We start from the raw sequence: 15993 nt of genomic DNA on the forward strand, positions 1-15993 counted from the left end.
TAATGAAGCCCCTTACAGCATTTATTGGGATAACCCCTCCCCGTCGAGACAAAACGGCCTCACCATGAACAAGGCAAGCTAGAGCATAGACTTTCGGCCAAGATGACAGGTCGGAAGGGAAACGAAATGATTGCCAGAGGATATAAGCAGACGTTGAAGACAAGAAGAAGGTTAAGCTTTCTATCTCTAATCTATCCCTACATTCCATCTCTCTTTCTAACTTAATCGTCGGAAGGTTCGCTGGGAGACTCCCCGTTCTCCGTTGAACTCTTGTGCAGGTTCCTCTGTGGGCTTGGCACCTCGGCCACTGGTTTGGGAAGCATGGATCAGTCCGACTCGTTCCATCTGGAACCCGCTGTATCATCACATACTTTCAATCATACGAGTGCCTGAGCCAAACTTCTAAAAAATGAGTAGTCCAAAAATTATAAAAATTAAAAATCATTTTAGTGAAAAAATATAATTATTTTAACATTATTACATTCAAAATGAACATGGACATGAGAAGTTTTTACAATATATAAAAGTTTTAGAAATCAAGTTTTTTGATATCTAAAAGTAAAAATTTTGCTACAAAAGATATTTAAGGATCAATTTTATCGTCGTGAAAATAGTCGTTAAAAGATCGTCCTAAAAAGCCAAAAATAAGGCTTTTAACGACAAAAATTTGAAAATGTCACTAATAAACAGACTTTTAGGGATAAAATAATTTAGTCTGAAAATGGTTTATTTTTTGAAACAAAAAATTTGGTCCCAAAAGGATAATAATTTATCACTAATGGCCAATTTTCGTTGCTAAAAATATAATGACGACACTTTTGGCAACAAAAATATTTCACTACAACAAAAATATACTTTAGTGGTACTACACTATTGGCATATTTTTAGAAAATGCCACAAAAATAATATTTGGGACATGTTTTAAAAAATATCTCAGAACCACAAACATAAAAAACTCTAGTAACATTTTAATGAAAAAGTGTCATATCACTACAATAAGAATGTGATTTAATAGTATCAATTTTATGACATTTATAAAAGAATGACATAAAAAATTATTTTAATGACATTTATCAAAAAATACCACTAAACTTTAGTAGTTTGGCATTTTTTTTAAAATGTGATTAAAAAGTGTCATTGCACCAATCTTGCCCCTTAGTGGAGTCCTCCATTGCTGTGAGTTGTGACAATATGATTTGGATTTAAAATCAAAGAAGTGAAAAAAAAAAAAAAAACACCCGTCTTTTTAAAATCCCTAGTTTATGTTTCTATATCTTGTTCGTCATTGATAAAAATCACTGAAGTTAGCCATCGCACTGCCCACGACGACCGCCGTACACTGGCCATTACGACCATCTTCTGGACTGACGAACAGTCACCATCTTTTCTAGCACTGTGAGCAATACAATGCAGGTTCAATTTCTCATATTTCTATCTACCCTTCTCTTCTCACAATGTTTTCTATTAGCGCGCTGTCTTTGTTTAATTTGGAACAATTTGCTACTCAACTTGTGAATAAAGCCAAGTCTCTCTGACTGTGAAGCCTAAATAGGAGGTTTGATGAATCTTTTTTTTTTGTGTGTGCGCGCATATTACTTGTTTGATAAAATGCCCCAATGAAAGGGCATTGATTTGAGTTCCTTTACTGGAATTTTGGAGCTTCTAATGGGTCAATTTGAGATTTCATTTGATTGAAATCAAACATTGGCTAGTATATTTTTTCTATTTGTTTCTAATTTCTCTTAGTGTATTTTCTTCTTACTTGTTAAGTTTTGCTTGTATTTCAGTGTGTCATCATCAAAGCATTTGAAGAACATATTTATGAGGCCCCATTCTAATTTGTATAGACACTTCTATGAGGCTGCATCTAGCAATTACAAGTAGCTTATGAGAATTCGATTTGGGCATTGACTTTCACAAATATTATTAAAGTACTATAGCGATACACATTTTTTATGGATATGAATATTACCTCTCTTTTTTTTTTTTGGACATGTAAATATTGTATTTGTTTAATTTTTGTTTATGATATTATGATAATGATATTGACTTTGTCAAAATAGGAACAATGTTCTGATTTTATTTTATTAGTTAAGAACAATATTGTTGTATTATATTTAATAAATGAAATTTTATTTGTTTATCTTGCAAACCAAAATATCAATGGAGTCAATGTTGTAAAATAATTAATTATTTATTTATTTATTTATTGTCTTTCAATTTATCTCCATTTATGGCATAAATGAATGGTGAAACACTGACACTTTGAGCTGTCACTAAAAGTTGGATCTAGTGACATTTATAAGAGTTACTAAAAATATTAATTATGGTATAAGAAGTGTCATTAAAAAAGTATGTAGTGGGAATTTTAAAATTATAAGACTTCTTTAATGGCGTTTGAGAGAGTCACGAAGAATAATATTAGGGATCATGAAAAAAATATCATGAAATGCTTTATAAAAAATTTTCATCCCTTCATTAGTGTGTGTTGTTTTTTTGCATGTGTAATCTAACGGTGGAAAATCTTTTATGATCAATTTCATGATATTTTTTTCATGATACATAGCATTACTTGAGTCACGAATAATGTCTATCATGACATCGAAGTGTCATTGAAAGTCTTTAACCTTGATGGTGTAATGGCACTTGCAAGCGTCACTAAAGTGCCACTAGTATCTATGGTGACATGGGTATAAATGATACTTGTTTAAAACACCACAAGGCTAAAAAAATGTCACTAGAGAAATAATTTTGTAACACTTTCGAGTGTCACTGAACGAAGAAAATATTGCCAAATTTGGTCCCTAAAATATAATTTTATTCTTAAATTTTGGTCTCTACAACTTTAATTTTTTGTAGTGTTATTTGGTGATTCTGGGGCACGGCCATGTGATGCCTCAAGTGTGTTGTGATTTATGGAGAGAATGGAGCTAACGATATTGTATTGAGTGATTAGAGAATAATAAGAAACATAATGATTTATGGTCAGCTAAAGACATAGCCACGTGGTACTTCCTGGACCACCAAATAATTTTTCCATACACATGCCATTTATATTTCAAAACGACCCAGCTCCTCTCTAGTAATTGGAGGGGGTTGTTTTGCATTGCTAGGCCATGATTCGAGTCCATGTCGATAATTTAAATCGTTGAATATATAAAACCTGTCGAGTGTATAATTCTTATAAAAAAATCACATTAATCAAATATCAATAACTATTTGATCAAATCACATTTCAGTCACAATTTATTTTGAAAATTATATTTGAAAATTATTTTAAAATGTAATCTAATCAAGTAGTTATTAATATCCAATAAAGGTAATTTTTTACAAAGAGTTTGTTTGGGAAGTGGGTTGGTTTTTTGGCTTTTTGGCTTTTTTAGCCTGGAACTAAAAAGTCTAGTTTGGGATAAGCTTTTTAGCTTTTTTGACTTTTTGCGAGAGAAAGAATGTAATGATTATGGGTTTGATGTGACATTTTGTCTTATTAAGCTAAAAAGCCTATTTTGTCTTTTTGTGGCTCAAATAGCCCCAAACCCAACCCAACTCAACCCGAGTTGCCAAATGAAGGCAAAGATGATATGGGTTCATTTGGGAAGTAGGTTGGCTTTTTGACTTTTTGACTATTTTAGCCTGGGCTAAAAAACCTCGTTTGGGATAGGTTTTTTTGACTTTTTTGACTTTTGTGAGAGAAAAAATAAAATAATTATGGTTTTAATGTGATATTTTGTCTTATTGGGTTAAAAAATCTATTTTGTCTTTTTGTGGGTAAAATAACCAAAAAACCAAAAACGTTAGCATGCGAAACGAAGACACATTTGATGAGTTTTATACATTAAATGATTTGGATTATTGATATGAATCCCGGGACGAGTAGTGCCGAACACCACCCTCCTGTCACTAGGGTAGTGACAGGAGCTGGGTTCATTTCAAAAAGAAAGGAGGCAGATGCCCTCTAATCGACAATTTGGATTGGGGTGCTCTTTGGGCCCTATTTTGATAATTCAAATCATTTATTTTGCTGAAAAATTTGTATATTTTATCTACATAAAAAAAATTAGATCGATCGGAAAACTGTAACTTATTCAATTTACAACATTTTATACCCAAAAAATGGACGATAATTGTATTTTTAAAAATAAATCACATTTTGTGTGAATGAATCACACAAAGTGTCTGACAAAATGAACGGTTTCAGGCAATCGAAATAAGGCCCGTAGTAGACTCCACGGGTCCAAACAATACTCTCTAATTTAGATTTTGGACTAGAGGATATCCTCCTATTAAAAAAAGTGTTTTAAACATGGGCAAAGTTTTAAAAAAATGTAAAATTAATTTAAAGTGTTTTAAAATTGATAAAATACATATATCCCATATTCTTTCTCCTTTTTATATTTTTTCTTTTATAAATCATCCTTAAAAAATGGATACATCCAAGTCCAACATAACAAATCAAATGAAGTTGAAATAAAAGTTGAGTGGGATGCACTTTAAATCTAGCTTATACATAAATGAGCAAAGCTTTTATTTAGGACTTGACTGGTTGTCACAAAGGTGTTCTGGCATTTACCCAAGCACAAAAGGAAATCATTTTGCCACTAGCGAATTGAAGTATCAATTTTTTATCATATTTTATTTTTTTATTTTTTTATTACATGATATGTAATCATTGTATTAATAAGATATGTAAGTCATAAAATTTATTAACCTAAATAATAATGACACGTGAGATAATAAACGAAAGATAATAAGAAAATGTGATCACCATAATATTATTACTACTAAAAAGGAGAGAAACACGTTGTCAACCACTGATTGGAACAGTGAGAAGAGGTTGAGCCTTCTGTAATGTGATGCCAAACTTTTCCTTCATGTCCAAGTCCTTTGGTTCAATCCCACCTTGAAGCTTCCAATCAAACAAGTTTATGAGCGAACCCAACATCATCGGAATTATCCTTATCGCCAATGGCAGCCCAGGACATATTCTTCGACCTGCACCAAATGGAATTAGCTCAAAATCACAGCCTCGAACATCAATCTTCGAGTCCATGAACCTCTCTGGCATGAATGAGGTGGGGTTTGGCCATATGCTTTGATCGCGGCCAATAGCCCAAGTGTTTACTAGCACTTGCGTCCCCTTTGGGATTGTGTAGCCGCAAACTTGCTCTTCTGAGTCAACTTTACGAGGAATTAAGAAGGGAACTGCTGGATGCATCCTCAAGGTTTCCTTCACAATAGCACTCAAGTATGGTAGGTGTGGAATATCAGATTCTGATATTGGTTTGCCTTTGCCAACTATTTGTTCAAGTTCGACTTTGGCTTTTTTTAGAGTCTTTGGATTGCGTAATAGTTCTGCCATTGCCCATTCCAATGTACTTGAAGTCGTTTCTGTTCCCGCTGCAAATAGATCCTATAATAGAATTTGTATATGAATTAAATTACAGTTCAAAACTTTCAAAAGTTAACTAATTAATGGAACGATTTTGCAAAAGAGCCCAAGTACACCTTAAAATTATTTGGCATGATAAGACGCTTTTAGCGTAGTCATGTCATCCTTAATGCTGTGTTTGGTTGGGAGATTTGAGAAGGAATTTGGAAAGAAAAATGGAAAAGGTAGGTGAAATATGAATAAAACATGCCTAAGTTTCACCTAGTGTCACACACATTTTCCCTTTCCCTTTTCAAATTCCTCCTCAAATCCTCCAACCAAACACAACATAAATGCTTTGGTGAAATGTGTACCGCTCTTTTAGTTAGGTGTAATATGATACTTATTCTGTGTGCCGTCAACAATTACGATGAATTCTTGGCTCCCGCTAGTAGGGCTAAACAACTAGTCCGTGGGGTTAGACCATTGTTCCAGCCTTGGAGGAGTAGTCAGAGGCAATTCGCTAATATAGAGCTCTTTCCTCCAGTATGAAACGGAATTGAGGGGCCTTTACGCATTCAGCTGACCATTCAATTACCGTGGGAAAGTCTCACTCTCGGTGAAGCGGATGACTCATCTTGATAACAGAATAAGCCGATGCGAGTCTAACACATGTATATATTTTTTATATTTTTTTCGAGTTTGATATAATAAAAAATGTAAAATAAGAAAACATATTTTTCATAATTAACAAAAAAATATGTCTAGATTGATAATAAATGTTTTTTACTTTCAAAAGGCCAAAAACTTTTTTTAGAATCAATGTCATCACACTAACACCGTTACTCTCACCATCACCACCAAACCACCGTCACTACAGCCAATGTCACCATCACACAGCCAATGTCACCATCACCATTGCTATCACCACCGTCACCACCCCACCACCACCACTATGCTACCACATTCATCACCATTGTTTCCATGAGTATCACTATTTTTTTACTATCATTATTATCACTACCACTACCACTACTGTCACCATTATTAACGCTACTGTTACTACCGCTACAATCACCATCACCATCACCATCACTATCACTATCACTATCACTATCATACCATCACTACCACCATTACAATATAAAAATTAAAATATATAATTTGAAAATAATAAATTTAAATTGACTCTTATACATATCAAACAAGTTATCTGAGGCCTCGTTTGAAAACATACTTTTTTAGAAATTTTTTGACTTTTTAGCTAAAGTATGATGTAAAAAAAACTAATATATTTGGGATGGCTTTTTGATTTTTTACAAAAAGATGTGCAAAAAATAGAAAAAAAATGAATTTTTTGACTTTTTGATATAGGCTATTGACTTTTTAATTTTTTAGTAATTTTTTAACTTTTGGGCTAAAAAATGATATTGTCAAACGAAACCTCAGTACTTAAATTTTTATCAAAACAAATTTTTCATTTAAAAAATTCAATATTCAATATTTAATACTTAACTTTTAGTATTTAATTTTCAATTTTCAACTTTCAACTTTACCAACGCTATCTAAGGGGTCGTTTGGCAATGACTTTTTTAGTTGATTTTTTTACTTTTTCACTTTTTTAGACTAAGAGTTTTTTGTTTGTTTGGTTTTCTTATTTGACTTTTTTGACTTTTTATCTTAAAAATGACAAATATTTTTTTATCCTTTTGTAATTTTTGACTTTTTAATTTTTTTTTTTAATCCTTTTGTGATTTTTTAACTTAGGGCTGGTTTGACAACCTTAGAAAAAGTCAAAAAGTTACTCAAAAAGTTAAAAAATTATCACTATTCACCAAAAAAAAATATTAAAAAAATTAATATTCAAATATTAATACATATAAAGTAGATGGCCCAAGATTGGTACTAACGTGATGAACTAGTAGACAAAAGAAAAAAATTATGTGTATATTCACTAAATTGGATGGTAAAGTTGGGCCCGTGGGGGCTCACCATGCGTCCATTTTTGATAATCTGAACCGTGCAATATGTAGAACTCGTCTAGTATGGCTGTAAGAAATCACGTCTATCGGATATCGCTAACTATATGATCAAATCAGTTTTGTATAAAAATGGATGGTGTTACAGTTAACAATTAACACAAAAAAACTAACACGATCAGATAGCTATCGATATCCAATCAATGTAATTTTTTACAAACATATAGTACTCGACGAGTTCTACACATTGAACGATTCCGATTAGAAAAACGGGACCCATGATGAGTCCCCACGGGCCAAATAACACCATTCAATCAAAGCCCGAGAAGGAGACAATATTTTCTCATCTACTCACCCGCCAGACTCCACTGCCAATCCGTACGGCCTATTACCCTATCTTCTCCTACACATTTATTTATACAATTTTTTAATACACATTTTTTCATAAAAAATTAAAAAATTAACACAAATATCTATATATTTTTTCTCAACTTTTTAATTCAAAAAAATAAAACATATACTTATTTAGAATATCTCAAACACTAAACCGGCGCCAGGTAGTCCTCTCAATTAATGGGTTCGCGTAAAAAGGGAAGGTGCAATTATGAGCCTTACGGATTGGACATATTTACTAGTTGGACATATTTACTAGTAACAATGCTCTAATTTTAAATGATAAATTTATTATTATATAAATATTTTTTAAAAAATATTTATATTTTTCACATCATATTTCAAAATAAACTAATATAAATAAATTCAAAAAAAAACAAAACAAAACTAGATAAATGACAGCTATATACCATTTCTCAATTCACAAAAAATAAATAAACAAATAAATAAATGAAAGGGTAAAAAAGTAAAATGGTGAAAAGGGGCATACCAAGCACAAGCGCTCAATGTGAACTCTGTCGATCTCATCACCATTCTCTTCACTAATATTGAGCAAAATATCGATGACATCATTTTCCTCCAGACTCTTCCTAAATCTCCTCACCTCCAACCTCCGATCAATCAATCCCCCAAAAAGCTCAAGCACACTCCCAAAGTAGTCCGTCATCCGCCGTCTTATCCCTTGCGGATCCATCTTGGCCACCCGGGGAAAAAAATCCACCAAGTTGGGCTTCCCAGCCTCCACCATTATATTCCATACCAACTCCTTAAACTCCTTCCCCGTATCCTCCCTCGGGTCTGCCAAATCCTCCGAAAAAATAGTATTCGACAACACATTCATCGACGTCCTAAAACCAGCTCTCCCAATATTCATCGCAACACCCTCTTCGCTACATTTTTGGGCGTACTCCACCAGCTCCGCCACCTTCCGCCGCCGCAACTCTTGGGTGGCGTCGAGCCTGTTGCCCGAAAATATGTTCGAATTCAGGATTTTCCGGAGGCTACGCCATCGATTCGAGACCGGTAACCAAACCACCGAGTACTTGTACTGCTCGTGGGCGTGGAGGGCGTTGGGGATGGACCGGTTGGAGAAGGCGAGATCTTGCTTTTGGAGGACTTCTTTGGCCATGGCTGATGAAGATATCACCACTACGGTTACTCGGCCGAGTTTCAGACTCATTATGGGTCCGTGAGTTTTCGCTAGCTCGGCTAGGGACTGGTGGGGCTTGTCTCCGAGTTTCAGGAGGTTTCCGATCACCGGCAATGGGACCGGTCCCGGAGGCAGCTTTGGACATTTTTTGGTTCCTCTTAGAAAGGAAAAGATGGCTCGAATTGAAGTCAACGCTAATAGAAGATAGAATGTAGAGGTCAAGAAGTCCATTGTTGGAAGTGGAGAGTTTGCTTGCAATGCCTTGGTGAGATGTGAATTGCATTAAAAAAGACCAGGAAGGTGGACTCATGGAGCTCAATAAAAAATTGTAGTAAATTTAAATTTTTTTTTTTTTTTTTTTTGTTTGGGCGAATAGAAGTTCACGTGACAAGTTAGTTAGAGATCGTACAATATCTCATCTATAAATTATATAATTAATGCTCCATGAATGGAGCATGGATCTTCTAGAGTGATTTTTTTCTAAAGTTTCCTAGAGTGTTACATTGTATGGTTGAGATTTACTGACAAGTCACATCAATTTTTCTGATGTGACTTGCCAGTAAATCTCAACCACACAATGTAACACTCTAGGAAACTTTAGGAAAATTTCACTATAGAGGATCCTTGGTGCCATGAATGATGCAATCCTTGGTTGAATTTGTTCTACTTCATCATGTGGTTTATTAGAGAAACTCCAATAATACATTTTTTTTTAATAGAAAAAAATAGTTAAAAAATAGGTTATCCATTTTAAAGAATCATTTTTTAAGTTGAATCTATTTTTTCATATGGTATTATAACATCTCCAGCAATGGATTCTCCAAGGGTGTGTCTGGTAACATTTACGTTTTTAATTTATATTTACAAAAAATTTATAAATTGATTTTTGTTTATTTTTTGTTTATTTTTAAAAAAACATAAACTACAAATGCGTTTGGTAATTGACAAAATGTTTAAAAAAATTTAAAAATATAAAAAATAGTGAGAAATGGCAAGTGGCGGCGGAAGACGATGGTGGAAAGTGGTAACGGTGGGTGGTGGGTAGCCAGTGGTGGTGGGTGGTGGCGGGTGGGTGGTGGTAGTGGGTGGGTGGGTGACGGTGGCGGGTGGTAGGTGGTAGTGAATGAGAGGTGGTGGTGGCGGGTGGTGGGTGGTGATGGCAGGTGGGTTGTGGATGGCGGGTGGTGGTAGGTGGTGGGTGGTGAGTGGCCGATGGCGGGTGGTGGTGGATGGCGGGTAAGTGGCGGGTGGTGGGGGTGGGTGGGTGGGTGGGTGACGGTGGCGGGTGGTGGGTGGTAGCGAGTGGGTGGTGGTGGTGGTGGTGGTAGTGGTGGCGGGTGGGTGGCGGATGGCGGGTGGTAGTGGGTGGTGCCGGGTGGGTGGTGATGGTGAGTGGGTGAGTGGGTGGGTGATGGTGGCGGGTGATGGGTGGTAGCGAGTAGGTGGTGGTGGTGGTAGTGGTGGCGGAGGGTGGTGGGTGGTGGTAGCAAGTGGGTGGTGGTGGATAGGTGGCGGGTGGTGGTGGTGGTGGTGGGTGGGCGGGTGACGGTGACAGGTAGTAGGTTGTAGCGAGTGGGTGGTGGTGGTGGTGATGGGTGGTGAGTGGTAATGGCAGGTGGGTGGCAGGTGGTGGTGGTGGTGGGTGGGTGGGTGACGGTGGCGGGTGGTAAGTGGTAGCGAGTGGGTGGTGGTGGTGGCAGGTGGGTGGTGGTGGCGGGTGGGTGGCAGGTAGCTGGTGGTGAATGGTGGTGGCAGGTGAGTGGTGAATGGTGGTTGCAGGTGGGTGGTGAGTGGTGGTGGCAAGTAAATGGCGGGTGGTGGTGGCGGGCGGTGAATGGTAGTGGCAAGTGGTGGGTGGTGGCGGGTGGATGACAAGTGGGTGGTGGTGGTGGTGGTGGCGAGGGGTTGGTGGTGGTGGCGAGTGGGTGGCAGATGGGTGGTGGCTGACGGGTGGTGGCTGGTGGTAGCAGGTGGGTGGTGAGTGGTGGTGGAGGGTGGATGGTGGGTGGTGGTGGCGGAAGACGGTGGTGGAAAATGGTAGCAGGTGATGGCTAATGTTGGGTGATAAAAAAAAAACTGAAAACTCAAAATGGAAATACATTTTTTGTGTTTTTATTTTTTGGCCAAATTTATAAACTGAGACCACTGATTTATAAATTAAAAATCTTACCAAACAAGTTTTTATTTGAGTTTTTTAAATTTTTATAAATATAAACTGAAAATTGAAAACGTAAGTGTTACCAAACGACACCTAAGGAATTACTTTTTTAATTAGTTTATCAAATGATATTTCTTTTTTTAATTTTATTACATTTAATTTTTTTTATTAATTGTTAATTTAAAATGCAAGAAGATGCCTATATAAAAATAAGATTTAAATTCTCTCAAGTTATGATCAAAGAGATGATGATTATGAGGATAGTTTTAGATAAATAATGATGGGAAACTTGAAGGGGTTGTTGGCTTGATGGTCAAGGTGTAGGGTTTGGGGGTGTACTCTCTGTAACGTCATAGGTTCGAAATCTTTTAAGTATAAATAAATTCTTGGGTCAGTCCAAATAAGGCAATTGGGACCTTCCAAGTGAATAGTTGGATTAGTCTTTTGAATTAGTCGGTCCAAATAAGGCAATTGGGACCTTCCAAGTGAATAGTTGGATTAGTCTTTTGAATTAGTCGGTCGAATAGAGTAGATATCGAGTTATAAAAAAATAAATAAATAAAATACTCCCTTCGTCCCACAATAATAGTATCTTTTAGGGATTTTAACTTTTTAGTGGAACATGTAGTTATTGTTTTGAAGCCGAATCAAAATATATTAATTTACCATATTGCCCCTTTTATTCTCATCATTAAATATATTTATAATTATTTTTTAAGGATAGTTTTGGAATTTTCTAAAATTTTATATTTTGACTGTTTAAAATGGACAAATATTTCGAAACATTCAAAAAATGAAAAATGGACCAATAATATGGGACGGATGGTGTAATGAAAAGAAAAGAAAAAAAAAGAAAAGAAAGGAGATGTTTAGCTACAGTCTGCCTCTTTTAAATTAAGATTATTTGGTTATAAGTAAAACTTAAAAGGTGAAAATATAAAATCAATAATAATCATTAATAAAAAAATTTAATAGGCGAAGTCAATATAATTAATTTCAAAAATCACTTAAAATTCATTTCTAAACTTTAAATGTATTTTAAATTTGACTCCAATATAGAGTGATTCAAGTATTAAAAATCAATCAAATCTAAAAAATAAAAATAAAAAAGTAAAAATCAATGAATTATAAAACATTGTGAGTAATTTGTTTTTAGACCTTATCAATTTGCACGTAAAATAAATAATTGTTTCCCTCTTGCAAAAGATTCCAACATGATTCTCCATCATTTCTCTAAGAGATCATATATATGCCCCTTCCGTTGTTAGACAAACCAAAAAAAATTCAACTCCCTAACGTCGCCATTAATAATGAGATACGATCTTTTATTTTATTAAATTAAATGGCTGGTTTTCTATTTTTTAAAATTATATTATTTCAACAACATTGCTAGCAGCACGTGGAAGTTGAGTATGTGTTCAATCATGCAATCATGGCTCTCTTTTTCTTTTCTTTTCTTTTTTCGTCTAATTTAGCCCAAAAGGATCATAATATATCTTCGTTATCTTAACCAATTTTTTTAAAAATAAATAAATAAACACATTAGGAAATAAACAAATAAATCCTGCCAGTCCACAATCGGAGGAAAAAAAAAACAAAAGTCAAATACCAACCAGCCATGCCCAAAGCCTGGTAGGCCTGCCATGCGCCAGGTATATAAATTAGGGATATTTACGTATAGATTTTAATAAGTAGATTTATTATATAATGGGTTTTATAAAAAAAAATGTTATAAAAAAATTATTAATTGTAAGTTTTAGCGATAATTTATAAAAATCATGATAAAAAAAGTCACTAATTATTAATTTTTAATGACATATATAAAAAATTATTATTAGCGATAATTTTATTAAGACTTATTTTTAATAAGACTTGATGGGAATTAAGTCCAACTATTAATAGTTATTGGTAATTACTTTATAAATTTAAATATTGAATTATATTTATATATTTTTTTCAAATTAAACCATAATATTTTAAAAGGGTAGTAGGTGTATCCAATCAAGAATCAACAAGCCCAGTCGGCTACTCCAATCGCCGTAAGGTGGGAGAAACAGACAGTGCATTTGAATAAAAGGAGAGAGAGAGAGAGAGAGAGAGGGGAAAGTGTATGGGGTGCGCATTGGCCCCGCGGCCCAGCCTAAAGATTTTAACGATTTGGAAAAACAATATTTAACTCATAAAATCGGATTTGATTGAGATTTTAAATTTTTTAAAAATTTTGAGTTAAATTTGAAATAAATAAATAAATAAAATTGTACCCAAGCAGGATCTGGTGCAACTATTTAAAAGTATTAGTTTTATTTTTATTTTATTTAATTACACAATATAACTATCTACTTTGTTTTTATGGCTTAAATTCAAACATTTAGGCCTTGTTTAGGAACATATTTTTTTAGTAATTTTTTGACTTTTTAACTAAAATATGATGTTAAAAAATTAATATGTTTGGGATGATTTTTTAACTTTTTACGAAAAGATATGTAAAAAGTAGAGATAATGAAATCTTTGACTTTTTGGTATAGATTGTTGATTTTTTTTGACTTTTTTAATAATTTTTTCGATCATGCTATGTAGCTCAAATGCCGCGGCTCGAAACGCGGCTCGACACCAAAACGACGTCGTTTTGGTGTCGATTTTGTTTTTGTTTTTTTTTTTTTTTTTCCTGGTTTTGCAGAACGAAGAAGAAGAAGAAGAAGAAGAAGAAGGGAGAAGAAGAGAAGGGAGGAGGAGGAGGAGGAGAAGGAGGAGGAGGGAAGGGAGGGGGCCATAAAAACCGGTTTGAGAAGGAGGGGAGGCTGGGCTGCGACGGAGGCGGGGCTGCGACGGAGGAGGAAGCAGCAGCGGCGGCCGGAGCTGCGACGACGGCGGGGCGGGGCTGCGACGACGGCGGGGCGGGGCTGCGACGACGCCGACCTTCTTCCTCTCCCTCCCTTCTCTTTCTCCTCTCCCTCTCTTTCTCTCCATCTCCCTCTCCCTCTCCCTCTCTTCCTCTCGAGCCATTTCGAGCCTGGTAGCTTCGAGCTACCAGGCATTTTCCTAATTTTCTTACCTTTTTGACTAAAAAAATCACTTGCCAAGTGGGACCTTAATAAAAGACCTAAATTTATTGTGCTATTAAATTTTGTTGAGGACCTAAATTTATAAAATTATTAAAAATGTTTAATTTATGGGTGATTATTCAGTATTTTCGAAATATGAATATGTGGTGTTTTATAAGGTTTTGATTGGTAGAGAGGAGTAGGAGCTCGTGATTTATGTGAGAATGGAGGAATAACATGAGGCTAAGTAATTAGTAATTTACTTAGAGTATGACCACGTTGTGTTTCGAAATTATTAAATAATTTCTCTCAATTCATTTAACAGTCCTTCAAGTTAAAAATAACAATAACAATAACTCATATCCCACAATTTATAATATAATTTTTTTTTAAAAAAAAATGTTTAAGATTCCCAAAAAACTTTACAATTCAACCCATAATAATGAAATATGATAAGTGTTAACTTATGATTTTTTTACACATCCAATCAATATGGAGCTTAATTCTCTTACCATATCAATGTAGATAAATTCACAAGTTTAAAAATGTAATTTTCTAACAAAAATTTGGTGGCGTTAAAAATTTTGGTATAAATAACTCTTAAAATAGGGATAGATTTGTATGTTGATTCGATGGTCCTACTTTGTCCCAAATGGTCTATAAGGATCAGCTTCAAACTCTGTAAAATTTGAGTTAAATTATAACACAAAATCTACTTTCGTATTTTAGTTAGCCTCTTTTTTATCTGCACACTCCATCAAATTCTCTATTTTAAAATTCTATTTCATTAAAATATTCTTTTTATTGTGTTCCTTTTTTATTATATTTTATTTGTAATCTCATGTGTTGACACTGTAACACCGCCTTATTACCTGTTAAATCTGAAGGTTACCTTCATTATGTGCTTTTATGTGATTTATATGCTTATATGTGTGTTAATTACGTGCCATGAATTATTTTAAGTATGCTTTGCTTGACAAATATGTTAATGTGTGAAAAAGACCTGATTGATTTGTTAAATTATAAGGTTAAAAAGTAGATATTGGACTAGGTGGTTAGAGCCTAATTCACCTTAGGGTTTGTTTGGAAAGTTTTATATTCACATGCATCATGGATTTTGAAGACTTTTTTTTTTTTTTTTTTTGATCAGAGGAAAACACCCAAGAAACATAACCAAAGCAACACAAACTAGGCCAAACGTAATAAAGCAGTAAGAGCCAAAGGAGGACAAGAAATCCAGTCTATGGGAAGAGCATTCCTGAGAGAAGCCTGGGCCAGCCAATGCATTGCTTTGTTTGCTACTCTAGGACTCCAAGAAAACAGCAAGTTCAAAAGATCAGCAATATGTTTGATGTCAAAAAAAATGGCACCACATTCCCACGGAGGATCAAGTTCAGATACACTTAGCTGAATAACAGACTTGTTATCTCCTTCAATTTCCACCCCCGAAAGGTTACCAGCTAGAGCGAACTGACAAGCTAACCGACATGCGAGGGCCTCAACTTGGAGAGAAGAAGAACACATAGTTTTTTTGACCAAACCATCCAACAGCCTACCATTCGAATCCTTAAGAATGACAGTAATTGACGCATGATCTAGGCCTTTTTAAATAGCCACGTCACAATTTATCTCAAATTTTCCAGCAGCTGGACGTTTCCAATTAGCTTCACGTTGATGGTTGCTTCTAAAACTGTGACTTTGATCAGCCCCATGCGAGTTGTTCCTCGTATCAAATTCCTTTTTTGCCTTCCCTTCCTTTTTTGCCTTCCCTACTCGATGCACCGTGAAGATCGGATCAACTGGATTTTGAGAGAACAAAATCATTGTGGTCTTTCCAAACAAACCAATAGATCCAGGCAATTGAGCTGAAGAAGATATTACACTCCTTGTTGTCATTGAAATAC

The 15993-nt window shown here is 34.9% G+C and overlaps 1 protein-coding gene and 1 long non-coding RNA gene across 2 annotated transcripts; one reads left to right on the plus strand and one right to left on the minus strand.

The window, feature by feature from the left end:
* Nucleotides 1–1047: 1047 nt before the first annotated feature.
* Nucleotides 1048–2152, plus strand: LOC145790627 (uncharacterized). The gene is made up of 2 exons (XR_014329496.1): nt 1048–1413; nt 1788–2152. It is a non-coding gene; the product is annotated as an uncharacterized LOC145790627 (long non-coding RNA).
* A 2454-nt stretch (nt 2153–4606) lies between these two features.
* On the minus strand, nt 4607–9253 carry LOC114261112 (geraniol 8-hydroxylase). The gene is made up of 2 exons (XM_028201318.2): nt 8231–9253; nt 4607–5410 (listed from the first exon to the last, which is right to left on the minus strand). The coding sequence occupies exons 1-2, from the start codon at nt 9119–9121 to the stop codon at nt 4805–4807; spliced, it is 1497 nt and encodes a 498-aa protein (XP_028057119.2). The 5' UTR covers nt 9122–9253; the 3' UTR covers nt 4607–4804.
* Nucleotides 9254–15993: the final 6740 nt, after the last annotated feature.

Source organism: Camellia sinensis, chromosome 1, assembly GCF_055761805.1.
Source record: "Camellia sinensis isolate YWXY chromosome 1, ASM5576180v1, whole genome shotgun sequence".
NCBI lineage: Eukaryota > Viridiplantae > Streptophyta > Magnoliopsida > Ericales > Theaceae > Camellia > Camellia sinensis.

Bases quoted from the DNA above. Each gene is read 5' to 3' on its own strand.
- LOC114261112 (XM_028201318.2), bottom strand. From the start codon at position 9,121: ATGGACTTCTTGACCTCTACATTCTATCTTCTATTAGCGTTGACTTCA. The intron at 5,411-8,230 runs GTATGCCCCTTT...ATTCTATTATAG, and splicing joins ACATTGAGCGCTTGTGCTTG to GATCTATTTGCAGCGGGAAC.